General features: G+C 34.8%; 1 protein-coding gene across 1 annotated transcript in view; it reads left to right on the forward strand.

Moving 5' to 3' along the window:
* The window catches only part of LOC145240037 (uncharacterized), a 50,908-nt gene that overhangs the window by 10,889 nt on the left and 25,691 nt on the right, over positions 1-14,328 (forward strand). The window contains exon 3 of the mRNA XM_080103624.1: positions 6,709-6,856. Coding sequence (XP_079959750.1) covers positions 6,709-6,856 — 148 coding nt within the window. The remainder of the gene's footprint in view (positions 1-6,708; positions 6,857-14,328) is intronic.

Here is a 14,328-nt window from a genome sequence, read left to right on the forward strand (position 1 = left end):
TATAAGGATATTATATATGAAGACTCAATAAGCAATAAACTGATTTTATTACTAAAATAAAAATGTCCCATTTCAGTTTGGTGAATTTACAAACTTAGAACCAATAAACATCAAACACTATACAAACTCTGATTTGGTTTTGCAATGATTGACTGGCTTTGTAAAATGCTTTTTTACATTTGAAACTGTATTCTTGCACAACCAAGTTGAAACACTTCAACATTGTTTCCATGAAATTTCTTAAAATAAAAATAAACAGATCCTCGCTGTTTAAACAGTTTACTGGGTTTTTTCCTTTCAACGTAATACAACGTTGCCTTTCTTTGGAAGAATACTTTAGAATTTCTTTATTTTTTACAAATGAAAAAAATGAAAGGATAAATAAGGAAAGGAATTTCTGACAAACATAAAATGGAAATGTCGAGCAGGCTAATAACGAAGACATTTTTATTCATGTTTTATTGCGTTTTTTTCTTGTTTTCTTTTTATTACCTCAGGCAGGTTTAATTAAATTCTTGTAAAGAATTCTGTTTTTGGAAGGGAAGGTATGTAACATAGTGCATATAAGCATGTGGGAAAATATCAGCAGCAGCAAAGGATGGCTGGCTTGCAAGGAGATTAGCAGCAGCAGTAGCCAAAAATGTGCATATGCAAATTAGGAAATGTGCACAAGAAGAAAAAGAAAAAAAAGGAGAAAAAATGCACCACGTGGTCGAGAGAAACAAAGTCGGTTCCAAAGACTAGAATGGGCCGGTTTTGCTCAGCATGCAGTCGGAAGAAAGAGGAATGCCTGCCAGGCTAAAATTTTTTTTTTTTTTTTATTACATTTTCACCCCAAACAAGGCAAATTGCACATTTGGTGTAGGGGGCTACTATCAGGGGCAACAACTACTGGGGTACTATGTAGGGATTTGGGCAGCAAGATGTCGGTTCACATTGCACTTGAACTTCTGCACGTCAGTACTGTTGGGGAAGCAGGGACCTGGAATGGAATTCCAGAGTCTAGCGGTTCTGGGGAAGAAACTATTGGAGTAAAAAGATCTTTTACATCTAGGGATCTCTACAGTGTGAGGGTGGGATTTAGCAGCCTGTCGGGTTTGTCGAGGGTGCTCACGTCGTGGGGGCACAAGTGATTGCAGTTCGTCAGAGCATTCACCACTAAAATACTTTTAGAGGGATGCAACATTTCGTCGATGGGACAGAGGCTGAAGCTTAGATGCCAGTTCAGGACCTATCATGTTTGCGACTCTCCTTTGAACCTTGTCAAGGAGCGAGAGACTAGTAGCAGATGCACCAGCCCAGATGTGACAGCAATACTCCATACATGGGCGAATGGTGGCCTTATAGAGGTACAGGATACTTTCCGGTGTTAGTAGTTTTCTAGCATGGTAGAGAGAGCCCACCTTTCTTGCAGCGGTCCTGGCAATGCCTTCAATGTAATTGTTCCAACTCATGTTTCCTGTGAACGTTAGGCCAAGGAGTTTGAAAGATGGACTCTCAGATAAAGAGTCGTTGGCCATTGCTATAGGTGGTAGAGAGGGTTTCTTGTAATTATTGAATGAAACAAGTTTAGTCTTGGCAGCATTGAACGCGACCAACCACTTTTGTCCCCATTCCACCACAGATTGGAGGTCTTCCTCTAGTGTTTCTGCCATTTCTTTAGAAATGTGTTCATTCGTCTTCCTGTCGTGCCTGGCATAGAGCGTAGTGCCATCAGCATATATACCCATCTCAGAGGCAATTTTGTCGGGGAGGTCATTTATGAATATCAGGAACAATAGAGGTTCAAGGATAGACCCCTGGGGAACCCCCTCATTTATATCATATTGTTTAGATGTACGACCGTCGAGGACAACTTGGATTTTTCTCTTATCTAAGAAGGATTTAATTATGTTAAGTATTCTACCAGTGATACCGTATGATCTAATTTTCCTGAGGAGACCCTCATGCCATACCCTGTCAAAAGCCTTAGATATATCTAGAGCTACCGCTCTGCCCTCCCCCGCTTTGTCCGGTGAATGGTATATACGTTTAGAGATTACAGTTAGGATGTCTGCTGTGGAACGGGCTTGTCTAAATCCATATTGTTTGTCAGTCAGAAGTTTAGCATCTGTAAGGTGATGGTTAATCAAGGTCTCAAATATTTTGGCAAAAAGTGGGAGGAGGCTAATGGGGCGATAATTTGATGGGTCAGTCTTTTTGCCAGAATTCTTGAATACTGGTACAACAGAAGCAGTTTTCCAACAGCCCGGAAAGCATGCTTCATTAAGGCATTTGTTGTAGAGTTTGGAGAGAACTGGAGCTACTTCGGCTGAGCACTTTTTTAATAGCACAGCTATGATAGCATGCACCTGAGCAGGGGTGGTTTTCAGATCGTCTAGCGTGGCGTATGTCCGCATAGGAAAGTCAGGTAGGGGGTGGTTGGAAGGGTCCAGTGTGGAGTTTGAGGCAAACCGACTGGCAAGCATGTTAGCTTTGTCGGTTGCTGAGGAGACAATCTCGTGATTGTTGGTTAGACATGTTGCAGCAAGAGACTTTTTTAAAATAATGGTAATAAAAACGTTTGTTAAAAAAGAAAAAATTCTGTAACATCTGCATGAAGAACAACAAACTTGATAAATTATCAAGAATAAATATGATGTTTCAAAAGTCATTTTCAGCAAAAGGTTACACAGGGGTAATCAAAGTCAAGTCAATCCAGTGAAACTAGAATGGCCAAATAAAATACTACAGTGACAACACTAAAAATATAAATAGGTGGTCACAAATGCTTATTTAATAACAACCAAAAAGGATACTGCATTGGTTGATGATTTGAGCCCCAAAAGAATCAGTCGAATTCCTGTGCTTTCTTCTAACAACCAACCATCATACAATAAATATTGTTATATTTTCATATATCAGCATCTCATCATTCTTCTAAACAGAGCAGAAATATAACAATCTGTTTTAATCGACAGAAATTAATTTTATTGTTTTACAACTTACTAGCAAAAGTACCCGTCGTTGACTGGGTTCAAAAACAGCCTACAGAAAATGGACTCTGATTTATGAAAGTATGATAGCTTATGAAAAGGAAAGGTTGTAAAGAGATAGCTTCGAATTTGGGGGTATCAAAACCAAAGCAAAATATGATGAAAGTAAAAATAAAATAGATAAACCCCATAATTTGTTATACCATACCTGTTCACATTGAAACACTTATCACAATATTCTGTGGATCTATATTAAAAAAACCTTGTTAAACTTTGTGACATATTTCCATTCTATGGAGGTCAGGCACAAACGAACACCCCATAATTTTATTGTACCATACTTCTTCAAACTGAAACATAATTATCAAAGTATACTTATGCAGATAGATATGAAAAGTCTTTATTAAAGTTTGTGCCTATTTCCATTCTATGGAGGCCAGGCGCGAACGCAGACCCCACAATTTTATTATACCATCCCTATTAAAGTTAAAACATACTTATCAAAGTATTCTTATGTACATCTATATCAAAAACACTTGTAAACGTTGTTTTTTTTTTTTAATTTTTAAATTGTTTATTTCCATATTTTGTGGACCATGCACGAACACAAACCCCACAATTTTAAAGAACTACCATTCTGCCATATCGAATATGCCCATTCCTGTGTCTCGATACATCTTCTATCATTATATGTAATCAGTTTTTAAAAATGGTCAACCATATAGGAGCCTATTTGTGACCAGACACACACACACACACACACACACACACACACACACACACACACACACACACACAAACAGACATTCAGCTTTATATTATAGATAAACATTTGTAGCTTGTTTAATGCTCAGTGCATTCATTTTGATTCAAGTGTTTATTCAGTTTTTGATTTGTTTTTTTTTTCTAAAGAAAAATTATTGTTTTTGTTTTTGTCTTTGAGTCATGATTGCGTTTCACAAAAGAAAAGGAAAAGAAAAATAACATACCATATGTTTCGGCGTATAAGGCGAACGTCAGATAAGACGAGGTACAAAATTGGAGCAAATTTTCATAAATGTATCATATATCGGTTGTATAAGATGACTGCTAAATCACGAAACAATGTTTGTTTAACCTAGGCTAGAGATTGCAACACCCGGTATCTTATGAAATATTGTTTTTTTAAAGATTGTTTAACTTTAAGGGTTGTCTTATATGCTGAAATATACGGTAAATGTTCGGTCCAGTTTAATGAAATGATTTACATTTATTGGATGAATTAGATAGTCTAATATATAAAATAATCTTGTCAGCTTTTCCATGTTAGATCTAAACAACAACACACTTAACACATTGATATTTGATTCTCACTAGTGATTTCTTCCTTTTATCCTTGAAGCTTATTCTTTAAACTAAAAAAAAATGTATTTTTTCAGTTTCTTTCTGAAAATAATTATTAGTTGTTATCCACTGTTCCTAAAAAAAAAAATAAACAAAGGTAAAGAAAAAATATATGTGATGTAATGTATCTACCATGATGGAACGAAAATATCATATTCCAAAAAAATATTGATCAAGTAGTTTTATTTTTAAATAAGAAAATCAAATTTTATGAGTAACAGAAAAGCAGCTGTCTTTTCCATATTTTCAAAACAATCTATAAAAAAAATGAAGGGAAATAATAAAGGAATATAATAAAGGGAGATAATAAAGGAATATAATAAAGGGAGATAATAAAGGAATATAATAAAGGGAGATAATAAAGGAATATAATAAAGGGAGATAATAAAGGAATATAATAAAGGGAGATAATAAAGGAATATAATAAAGGGAGATAATAAAGGAATATAATAAAGGGAGATAATAAAGGAATATAATAAAGGGAGATAATAAAGGAATATAATAAAGGGAGATAATAAAGGGAGATAAGTCAAACTTGCTTGATTTATGTTGCAATGCCTACAAATTCCAACTTAAAAATGATTTTCTACATAAAAATAAAACTATTTGATTAATTTGCATGATTTTTAGAATATGAGGTTTTTATTGTTCGTTACTGGTACATACATCATACAGATTTTTCTTTACCTTTTTTTTTAATATAGAGGGAATTCTGGACAAGAACCTGATTTTTGTGATAAGGAGGATAATTCCTGTTTTGAATTCAAGATAAAACTGAATTATTTTCCTAATATTTTGAACTTTTTTCATCTTTTGTGATTTACGCATTATTTATTTTAATTTTTATATTTAAATCCTGGGTGACACGAGGTAATTCCTATTAAGAAAGTTAATTTACTCAATTTGCACCACTTTTATGTTCTCTTGCAAAGAGTAAAAATCAATATACTTAAAACTCTTATTCCAATTTGGGTCAAAATCCATTAAATTATTTTGATTAAAAAAATATTTCTGAAATTTCAGACTTAGGCTTAAAGAGCCTCTAGAAGTTATTGGAATTTTGCTCAGGCAGAGTGCATGTTAATGAGAGAGTAAAAAATCCTTTTTTAAAATAAAAATCTTCCTGATTTACATGAAATTTGATCCATGATCAAATTTCATGTAAATCAGGAGAGAGTAAAAATCAGAGAGAGTAAAAAATCCTTTTTTAAAATAAAAATCTTCCTGATTTACATGAAATTTGATCCATGATCAAATTTCATGTAAATCAGGATTTTTTACTCTCTCATTAACATGCACTCTGCCTGCCACTCATTACACCAAGGTGTTTTATTTGGATGCATAAAAAGCTATTCATATTTTCTAATAATAGCAACAAATTGTTTCAAAAAGCTTTTGGCTAATTATTATCTATTGTTTATCAGTCATATACTTTACTTTTTAAGTTTATAAAAATCAACGGCACATATATATATATATGTTTTGAGCTTATATGTTACATATACTATAGAGAAGATCGATAAATAAAAAAAGATTACTGCTATTGCTATGGATTCATGTTTCCATACATTATATTACAGTTCAGCTTATCATGTCGTAAAACTGAAATCTTTTCTTTTTTTTTTTTACATGGAGGTCATCACTTATCAAGGCCCGGAGGCCACTCAGGGATAAGGCTTATTTGCATGTACAGTAATCAATGAGATAGTATTGTAGTAATCATTAGTATTGGAGATTTGATAGAGTGTCTTACTTAAGGGGGTGGTTTGTCAGGAATTTGTTTATGTTGAACTTGAAGATATCCAAGTTGTAGTCAAGTGGGAAACAGGCAAGCGGCAGAGAGTTCCACACTCGTGCACTTCTGAGAAAGAAGCTCTGCTCATGGAATCTACGTTTGGATTTAGGCACAGATAAAGAGTAGGGAAAATTATTGACAGTAGTTTCAGCCAGATGGGTGTTTCTCGTGAAAGATTGGCAAGGGGGGACGAGAGATTGGAGCTCAGACGAGCACTTGCTTTGGAAATAATAAATCTTTAATGTTTTACTTAATAATTTTTCACAGTTAATTAATTTTGGGAAATTGTTTTTATAAAACAAAGTTTTTCAGGGTCATATTAACTATTACAGATTTTGTAGTCCATAAAACTTTAAACTTTTATTTACGATAGAAATTAATTTCAAATTTTTTGACATTTTAATAACAGCAATTTGATTGCCGCAAGAAAAACCTTAGATAGCTCAATTGGCTAATCGTTAGACTGTGATTATTTTGATTTTAACCTCAATTGAATATTTATTGAACATCTGAGTTGTGAATGTAGTTTTAACAATATTTTTTTTTTCTGTGCAGGCATTGGAGGCTATCAGGAAGGAATGGCGTATTATCAAATGGCCTTACCAGTTTTAAAATCTCGTGGATTGACATACAGATGTCTTCTGCTCTATACTAGTATAGGCTTTAATTATTACATGCAAGGAAAATTCAAAAAAGCCATTCAGTAAGTAAAAAGTTTTTTTGTTTTTTTTTTACCAGAATGGTTTTATATAATAAAATTCTATTTAAAACATTTGCATAATGAATAGTCTTAATTTTGAAATTTAAGTTTAAGAAAAAAATTTAAAATAACGACAAAAAAAAAATCATTTTGATTATAACATTTTTTATTAAAAATAAAAACATTCCGGAAAATAAGCATTTCAAAGTAACGACTATTTTTTTTAAATGTGGAATTATGTAAACATTAATGAAACATTATGTAAAATTAATCAAGAGAGACTGTTCCTCAGTATACACCAGCAAGATTTGTGGCAAGACTTCTGCTGAATAGAAAGCAAAGGTGAAAAGAAACTGTTGTATTTAACATAAATAGCAAATGATTGTGAGAGGAAAAATCATCGTGCAATAATTTTGTTGTTGGGTTTGATGTTTGCTTCCCACCTTTACGCTACACTCTCTTTCTGTGATCGAGTCGAGTTAATTTTTTTTGGATTTATCTTGTAATATCCGTTTTGATTGAAAACTGATCTTGAACTCCTTTTCTTTATTTTTTAAGTTCCGTCTGAATTCCAATCTCTGGTCCCCCCTCGCCACTCTTTCACGAAAAACACCCGTCTAGCTGAATCCACTGCCAAAAATTTTCCCCACTCTTTATCTGTACCTAAATCAAAACGTAGATTCCATGAACAAAGCTTCTTTCTTAGAACTGCACACCTGTGGAACTCTGTTCCGTCTGCCTGCTTCCCACCTGACTACAATCTGGATGTCTTCAAGTCCAACATAAACAAATTCCTAATGAACCGCCCCCTTAAGTAAACACTTCATCAAATCTCCACACTAACATACTGTACTTGCAGTAACCCTTATCCCTGAGTGGCTTCCGGGCCTTGATAAGTGGTGACCACCGTCAAAAAAAAAAAAAAAAATCTTTAAAAGGCTTGAACATTTCCTTTGAACATATTTAAGACCTGTCTGATTTACGCCAGAGTACCTTGTGCCACTCTTGGTGAACTCTGCAACTCGCAACTCTACTCAGGGCAAAATGGGCTCTTTTTATATCCAGGAGAGGGTCGGATCGGATCAATGAGACTCTATCCCTTTGTCAACCAATTAAATCTTGCCACACAAATTTTCACTATGAGACAGTTGGTCAACTATCTATGTAAGACTTGTTGCATATCAGCTAAGCTTCATGACACCTTGATTTATTTTTTTACATGGTAGTCACCACTTATCAAGGCCCGGAAGCCACTCAGGGATAAGGCTTATTGTGTGTACAGTAATAAATGGGATAGTATCATAGTAATCGTTAGTATTGGAGATTTGATAAAATGTCTTACTTAAAAGGACGGTTCATCAGGAATTTGTAGAAAGAAGCTTTGCTCATGGAATCTATGTTTTGATTTAGGCACAGATAAAGAGTGGGGAAAAGTTTGGGCAATGGTTTCAGCTAGACGGGTGTTTATCGTGAAAGATTGGTGAGGGGGGACCAGAGATTGGAGCTCAGACGAGCATTTGCCATGGAAGTAACGATAAAACAAAGACAGGCTCGCAAAATCTCTTCTGTGGGAGAGAGGTTGTAGACATCTCCCACTGAGCCACGAGGTCTATTTTGTACTCTGTCAAGGCAGGATATGCTGTTTTTAGCAGCTCCTGCTCATATGCGGCAGCAGTACTCCATCCTTGGACATACCTGGCTTTTATATAGATAGAGAATTGCATCAGCAGTGGGATATCTTCTGGGGTGGTAGAAGGATCCTACCATTTTTCCAGCGACCTTAGTAACAGACTTGATGTACGTGTATCATTTCAGATCAGGCTTGTCAAAACATGGAGCCTCCCCAAGACGAGAGCCATCCATTTCAATTGATGCCAGATGGGGATCAGAGCGTTGATGATGTAAAGATAGGAGCTTGGTTTTAGATGCATTAAAAGTAACCAGCCACCCCTTCCCCCACTGTACCACATGCTCAAGATCAGAGGAGAGAGAATCAGAGAACTTTGTCATTTATGGCCTTTGATGTGTTGCCATAGTAACTAAAGAAATAATAGCCAGAATATGAGAAATGCATTTTTTGGTGGTCAAGGTTTCTGAGTTGATTTACACTAATTCCGAAAATCATATTAATTTTTTTCTCATCAGGTCAAGTTGTTGAGATATTTGCTATTTTATAACTTTTTTTTACCTTATAATTGTTCTGCCTCCCCTGTTTTGAACCCATTATCTCTATTTAAGTTACTTTCTTCCTAATTTCCTCTTCTGATTTGTCTTTACTTCCTTTTTGCAACCACTGGCGACACAGCACGCCTCTTTGTTTTATATCAGCTCCCATCCCCGGCATCAATGATATGTTTTACTCCTTTCTTCTTCTGGACGATGTGTTTGTTTACTTTGTCATGCAACGTGACATTTCATGTTCCATTTCTTTAAGAACTTATTCAGTTTTTTTTTGTTTTTTGTAACTCCTTCGTTTTCCTGCGTTCATTTGTTGTTATGGTTTTTACTTTTTCATACCTTTCATTTTTTTCTCTTTCAGTTTTTACTTTTTCTCTTTAAAGAAATATACCTGTGGATTATGTACTAGTCTTCAGAATCGTTATTTTTTAGAATAGTTTATCTGACAGTGAAGCATAGGTACTATATACATTCTATACTGAGAAGCATTCTATATACATTCTATACTATAAAGCATAGGTGCTATATACATTCTAGCCTCATAATTACAATTGTAGTTTGTTATTGTGATGTATGTTAATTGATTATGATATGATAAACCTTAAAGTAAAAGTCAAATTTGCTATACAATAAAATATGTAGTTGGTAAGAAGTGGACACTGAGTAGTAAATAGGCCTATCAATTGTGGCATTTTTTTTTTTGTTGATCTCTGGGTCAAAGCAAGGTTTATTCTCTTAATGTTAGGAATTCATTAAGTCAGACAGGAAATAATTAAGCTGCATTATTTTACTTTCGTTGCAGACTTTTGGAGCAAAAATTAAGCATATCTACATCATCTCCTGGGCAATATTGTTTAAACAATCCAAATGTGTTTTACAATCCAACAGGAAAGGAATTTGTGAAGTGTGCTTATCTTGTTTACTTCAAAGTAATCCTGGGTAATCAAGAAACGGCATGTGTTGAGTATCTTTGATAGTGGACTAAAAAAGATAGAAAGTCACTCCACTTTGGTATTATTAGGTTGGTGCAAAAATAATTTCGGTTTTTGACATTCAAATTCAAAAGATAACTCCTTTCATAGTAAAGTTTATTAAGGAAAATGAGAACCATTAGAATTAACACATTTTTGCCAATGAGAAACAAGTTTATTTCTCTCATTAGCATAGAAATTTGGAGTTCTAGAAACGATAAAGTTATTGAAGGCCAATTTGGCATCGACTCTGCCTTTGAAGCATTTTTTGCACAGGAAGTTGTCAAGATGTTTGAAAAAGTGATAATCGGTGGGCGAGAGCGGTGAATATGGCGGATGAGGCAAAGTCTCGTAGCTAAATTCGTTCAGCTTCTGCAGGGTCAGTTGAGCAACATGCAGGCGAGCATTGTCATGGAGGAGAATTAGTTGCTTCATATTGACCAATCTTGGGCACATATGCTGGAGTTTCTGGTGCATTTCATCAATTTGTCGGCAGTACTTCTCTGCCGTAATCATTTTGCCTGGATTCAAAAAGCTGTAATGGATGAGACTTGCTGCAGACCACCATCCACCATAAACTCTTTTTGGTGCAATTTCGGCTTCGGAAAATGTTGTGAAGCTTCTCCAGCATCCAACCACTGTACCAAACATTTCTCATCACACGTCTCAATCTGCTTGAGAAATGGGTCGTTTTTGTTGCTCAGAAGGAGCATAGAAAACACCTCAAGACGATAATTTTTTTTATCACCGTTCAATTCATGCAACACCAATTTATCCAACTTTTTTGACTTCCCTATTTGCTTTAAATGGCGAATGGCTGTTGAGTAGTCGACCTCGAGTTCAACAGCAACTTTTTGTGTGGTTTTGCAAAGATTGGCTTTAATTTAGGCTTTCAAATATTTGTTATCAACCGCAGTTGGCTGGTTGCAACCATCTTCATCTTTCAGGCTCTCATTACCATTATGAAATTTCTTGAACCATTGTTGTGCCACATGTCCATTAGTGGTTTCTGGGCCAAACACATCATTGATATCACAAGCTGTCTCGGCAGCTTTTCGGTCTATTTTGAACTGGAGCAAGAAAATCGTATGGATTTGAATTTTGCCCATGCTGTCGAAGAGCCTGAAAAAAATGAATGAAGAGATTGAGCATGGTAACGAATAACATGATTTGACAGAGCAAAAAAACGCTTCAAAATGACATATAAGATGGTTATATATTCAAAATGACATATAAGATGGTTATATATATATATATATATATATCAATGAATTAATTCAGAAATCATATATACAAGTAACATACGTGAGAAAACGATATTGTCTTTGCACCAACCTAATACAATGGTCTAGTATAAACCAGAAAACTATTTCAATGGCTGCTATTTCTGTGCGGTCAAAACAAAGGGAATCAACATCAAGTCTGCAATTAGGCCAATTTCACACTGCCATGAAATTCCTGTTTCAGTGTTAAAAGGCTTGCTCAAGTTAGAATTGCCTGGTTCTAAAGACCAAGCTTCTGTTTTGTCCACCGACAGTAATGAAACCACTGTTTCAGATGCCGGTTTTTCTCCGTCTTCACTACCACAGCTTTTTTTTCAAAGAGAACTTAATGATCTGACAAGAGATCTCAACCTTTCCTAAAATCTTCAAGACTCAAAGAAAAAAAATCTACTACAGCCTGCAACTTCTACAGAAAACGCCATATTGAATTCTTCCCATATATTGCAATGACATTGCTGGCCTTTTGCAACAACTTGGTGCTGAACAGTATTATTCTCCAGATTGGAACCTTTTTATAGAAGGTTTCAAAAGAAGTTTAAAATGTGTTCTTCTTTACAATGACGACTTATGACACTATTGAAGTCTCGATGAAGACGTTTTTCTCATGGAGGCCAATTTAGGTCATTTTTCAAAGTAAGGTTATATAGCTTGTAATACCATTTTCCCGGGTCAAAATTTAATAGGGAATTCAAAAATATCTGTTAAGAATACAAAATCTGGCCTAGTTTTAGAGATATTAAAACATTTTCAAAGTGTGTCAGATCGCTAAATTGAAAATTAGTATTTTGACTTTTTTTTATTTTTTATTTTTTTTTTATTACATTTTCACCCCAAACAAGGCACATTGCCACTTTGGTGTAGGGGACTACTATCAGGGGCAACAACTACTGGGGCACTATGTAGGGATTTGGGCAGCAAGATGTTTGTTCACGTTGCACTTGAACTTCTACACGTCAGTACAGTTGGGTAAGCAGGGACTTGGAATGGAATTCTAAAGTCTAGCGGTTCTGGGGAAGAAACTATTTGAGTAAAAAGATCTTTTACATCTAGGGATCTCTACAGTGTGGGGGTGGGATTTTGCAGCCTGTCGGGTCTGTCGAGGGTGTTCATGTCGTGGGGGCACAAGTGCTTGCAGTTAGTTAGAGCATTCACCATTAAAATACTTGTAGAACAGGCAGAGGGATGCAATGTTTCGTCGATGGGACAGAGGCTGAAGCTTAGATGCCAGTTCAGGGCCTATCAGATTTGCGACTCTCTTTTGAACCTTGGCAAGGAGCGAGAGACTAGTAGCCGATGCACCAGCCCAAATATGACAGCAATACTCCATACATGGGCGAATGGTGGCCTTATAGAGGTACAGGATACTTTCCTGAACATAATAAAATCATAGTCCTTGTACTGTTTTCTTTTTTACTAGAACATAAAATTGAAATTGAAAATAAGATACTTTTCAGATTTACTGATTATTAAATCCAGAAATAACATGTACGATCATACAGATGGCAAGCAAAAAAGTCACTTTACAAAGAAAAACTGTTAATCAAGCAGTGTATGACAATCTCATCCCTAAGGCAATGTTATCCTGTTGCATGATATGCTTCAATTATGAAGCCAGCATCACTTGAGTTTTCACTGACTTCCTGGATATGATGAACAGGTTTCTGGTTGTAGTTCTCCTCGCCAACCCATTTTGCAATCAGTTAATCTCTTTGCCCAGAGGAGCGATGTTGTAAGTGTCACTTAATTGATCCCATTGAAGCATACAGTATTTGAATGTGAACTACCCTCAAAATGGCTTTTTGATAATGTTGTACCACAACAACAGTATGAAGTAAAGAGAACAACAATTCAACTTTTGTTATTTTTTTTATTTTTTATTTTTATTTTATTTTTATTTTTTTTACTGTGGAAATTTCCCAGAGCTTCAATTCTGTGATTGTGTACTTTGGGTACATTGTTTTGGACATAATTCATGGGTTTTCCAGCATTTTCCTACCATACACACCATGAAAAGATCACTTTTTTCAGAAAATTTCAAAATTTGACCTGAATGATAAATTAATGTGTCATCTGAATTTCAATACTAATAAAAAAATTGGCTCATACATATTGTCATAAATACATATTGTCATGAATACATATTGTCATGAATACATATTGTCATGAATACATATTGTCATGAATACATATTGTCATAAATACATATTGTCAAAAATACATATTGTCATGAATACATATTGTCATAAGTACATATTGTCATAAATACATATTGTCATGAATACATATTGTCATAAGTACATATTGTCATAAATACATATTGTCATAAATACATATTGTCATAAATAAGAAACTTTTCTATGAGTTGGATTTTTTATTCAGACTTATTTAGAGTCTGTGATTTAATTTACCAAAAAAAATTATTTTCGGCTTCAAAAGCGAACGTTCTCTACAAAATTAGTTGTAACTTTTCTTGTTTGCATCAGATTTTAATAAAACTGGTGTTTTCTGATCAGTGGATCGTATGTTGTATTGGAATGACTAATATTTCACACTTTCATTATGTATTAGAGACTCTGTGGGCCTTTAAAGCTAAAAAAAATGTCAAATTTGGAAAAAATTGAAAAAAAAATGGTCACAGATGAAAATGCGCGTTCTTGAATGGCAAATCCCCAATAAGCGTTCTTGGTTCTTTTTGCTGAATTCAATCTACATGTGGCACTTTCTTGTTTGAATGCCTTATTTTGTGTCAGCTAAGTGAAATTTGAAATATGACATTTTTTCTGATGGTCTTAAAAAATTTTGTCACAATTTTAGGCCTATTTTTTGCTAATTTTTCACACAAATAGTGCTCTAGATCAAAAAACGTAAGTTAGAAGGAGATAAACCCTATATGATTTTGAAAGCTAAATTTATTGGCTACAGACCTAACCACATGCCTAGGTCTGTGCTTGTGAAGGGTGACTGGAAATAATTTTGGCTTCACGTGAGAAAAACTTCTTGATGGCGACTTGTATATGGATCAGTTCCTCTCGACCATTCAATG

The sequence above is a fragment of the Euprymna scolopes genome, chromosome 19 (assembly GCF_053919585.1).
Source record: "Euprymna scolopes isolate OS-2025 chromosome 19, ASM5391958v1, whole genome shotgun sequence".
NCBI lineage: Eukaryota > Metazoa > Mollusca > Cephalopoda > Sepiida > Sepiolidae > Euprymna > Euprymna scolopes.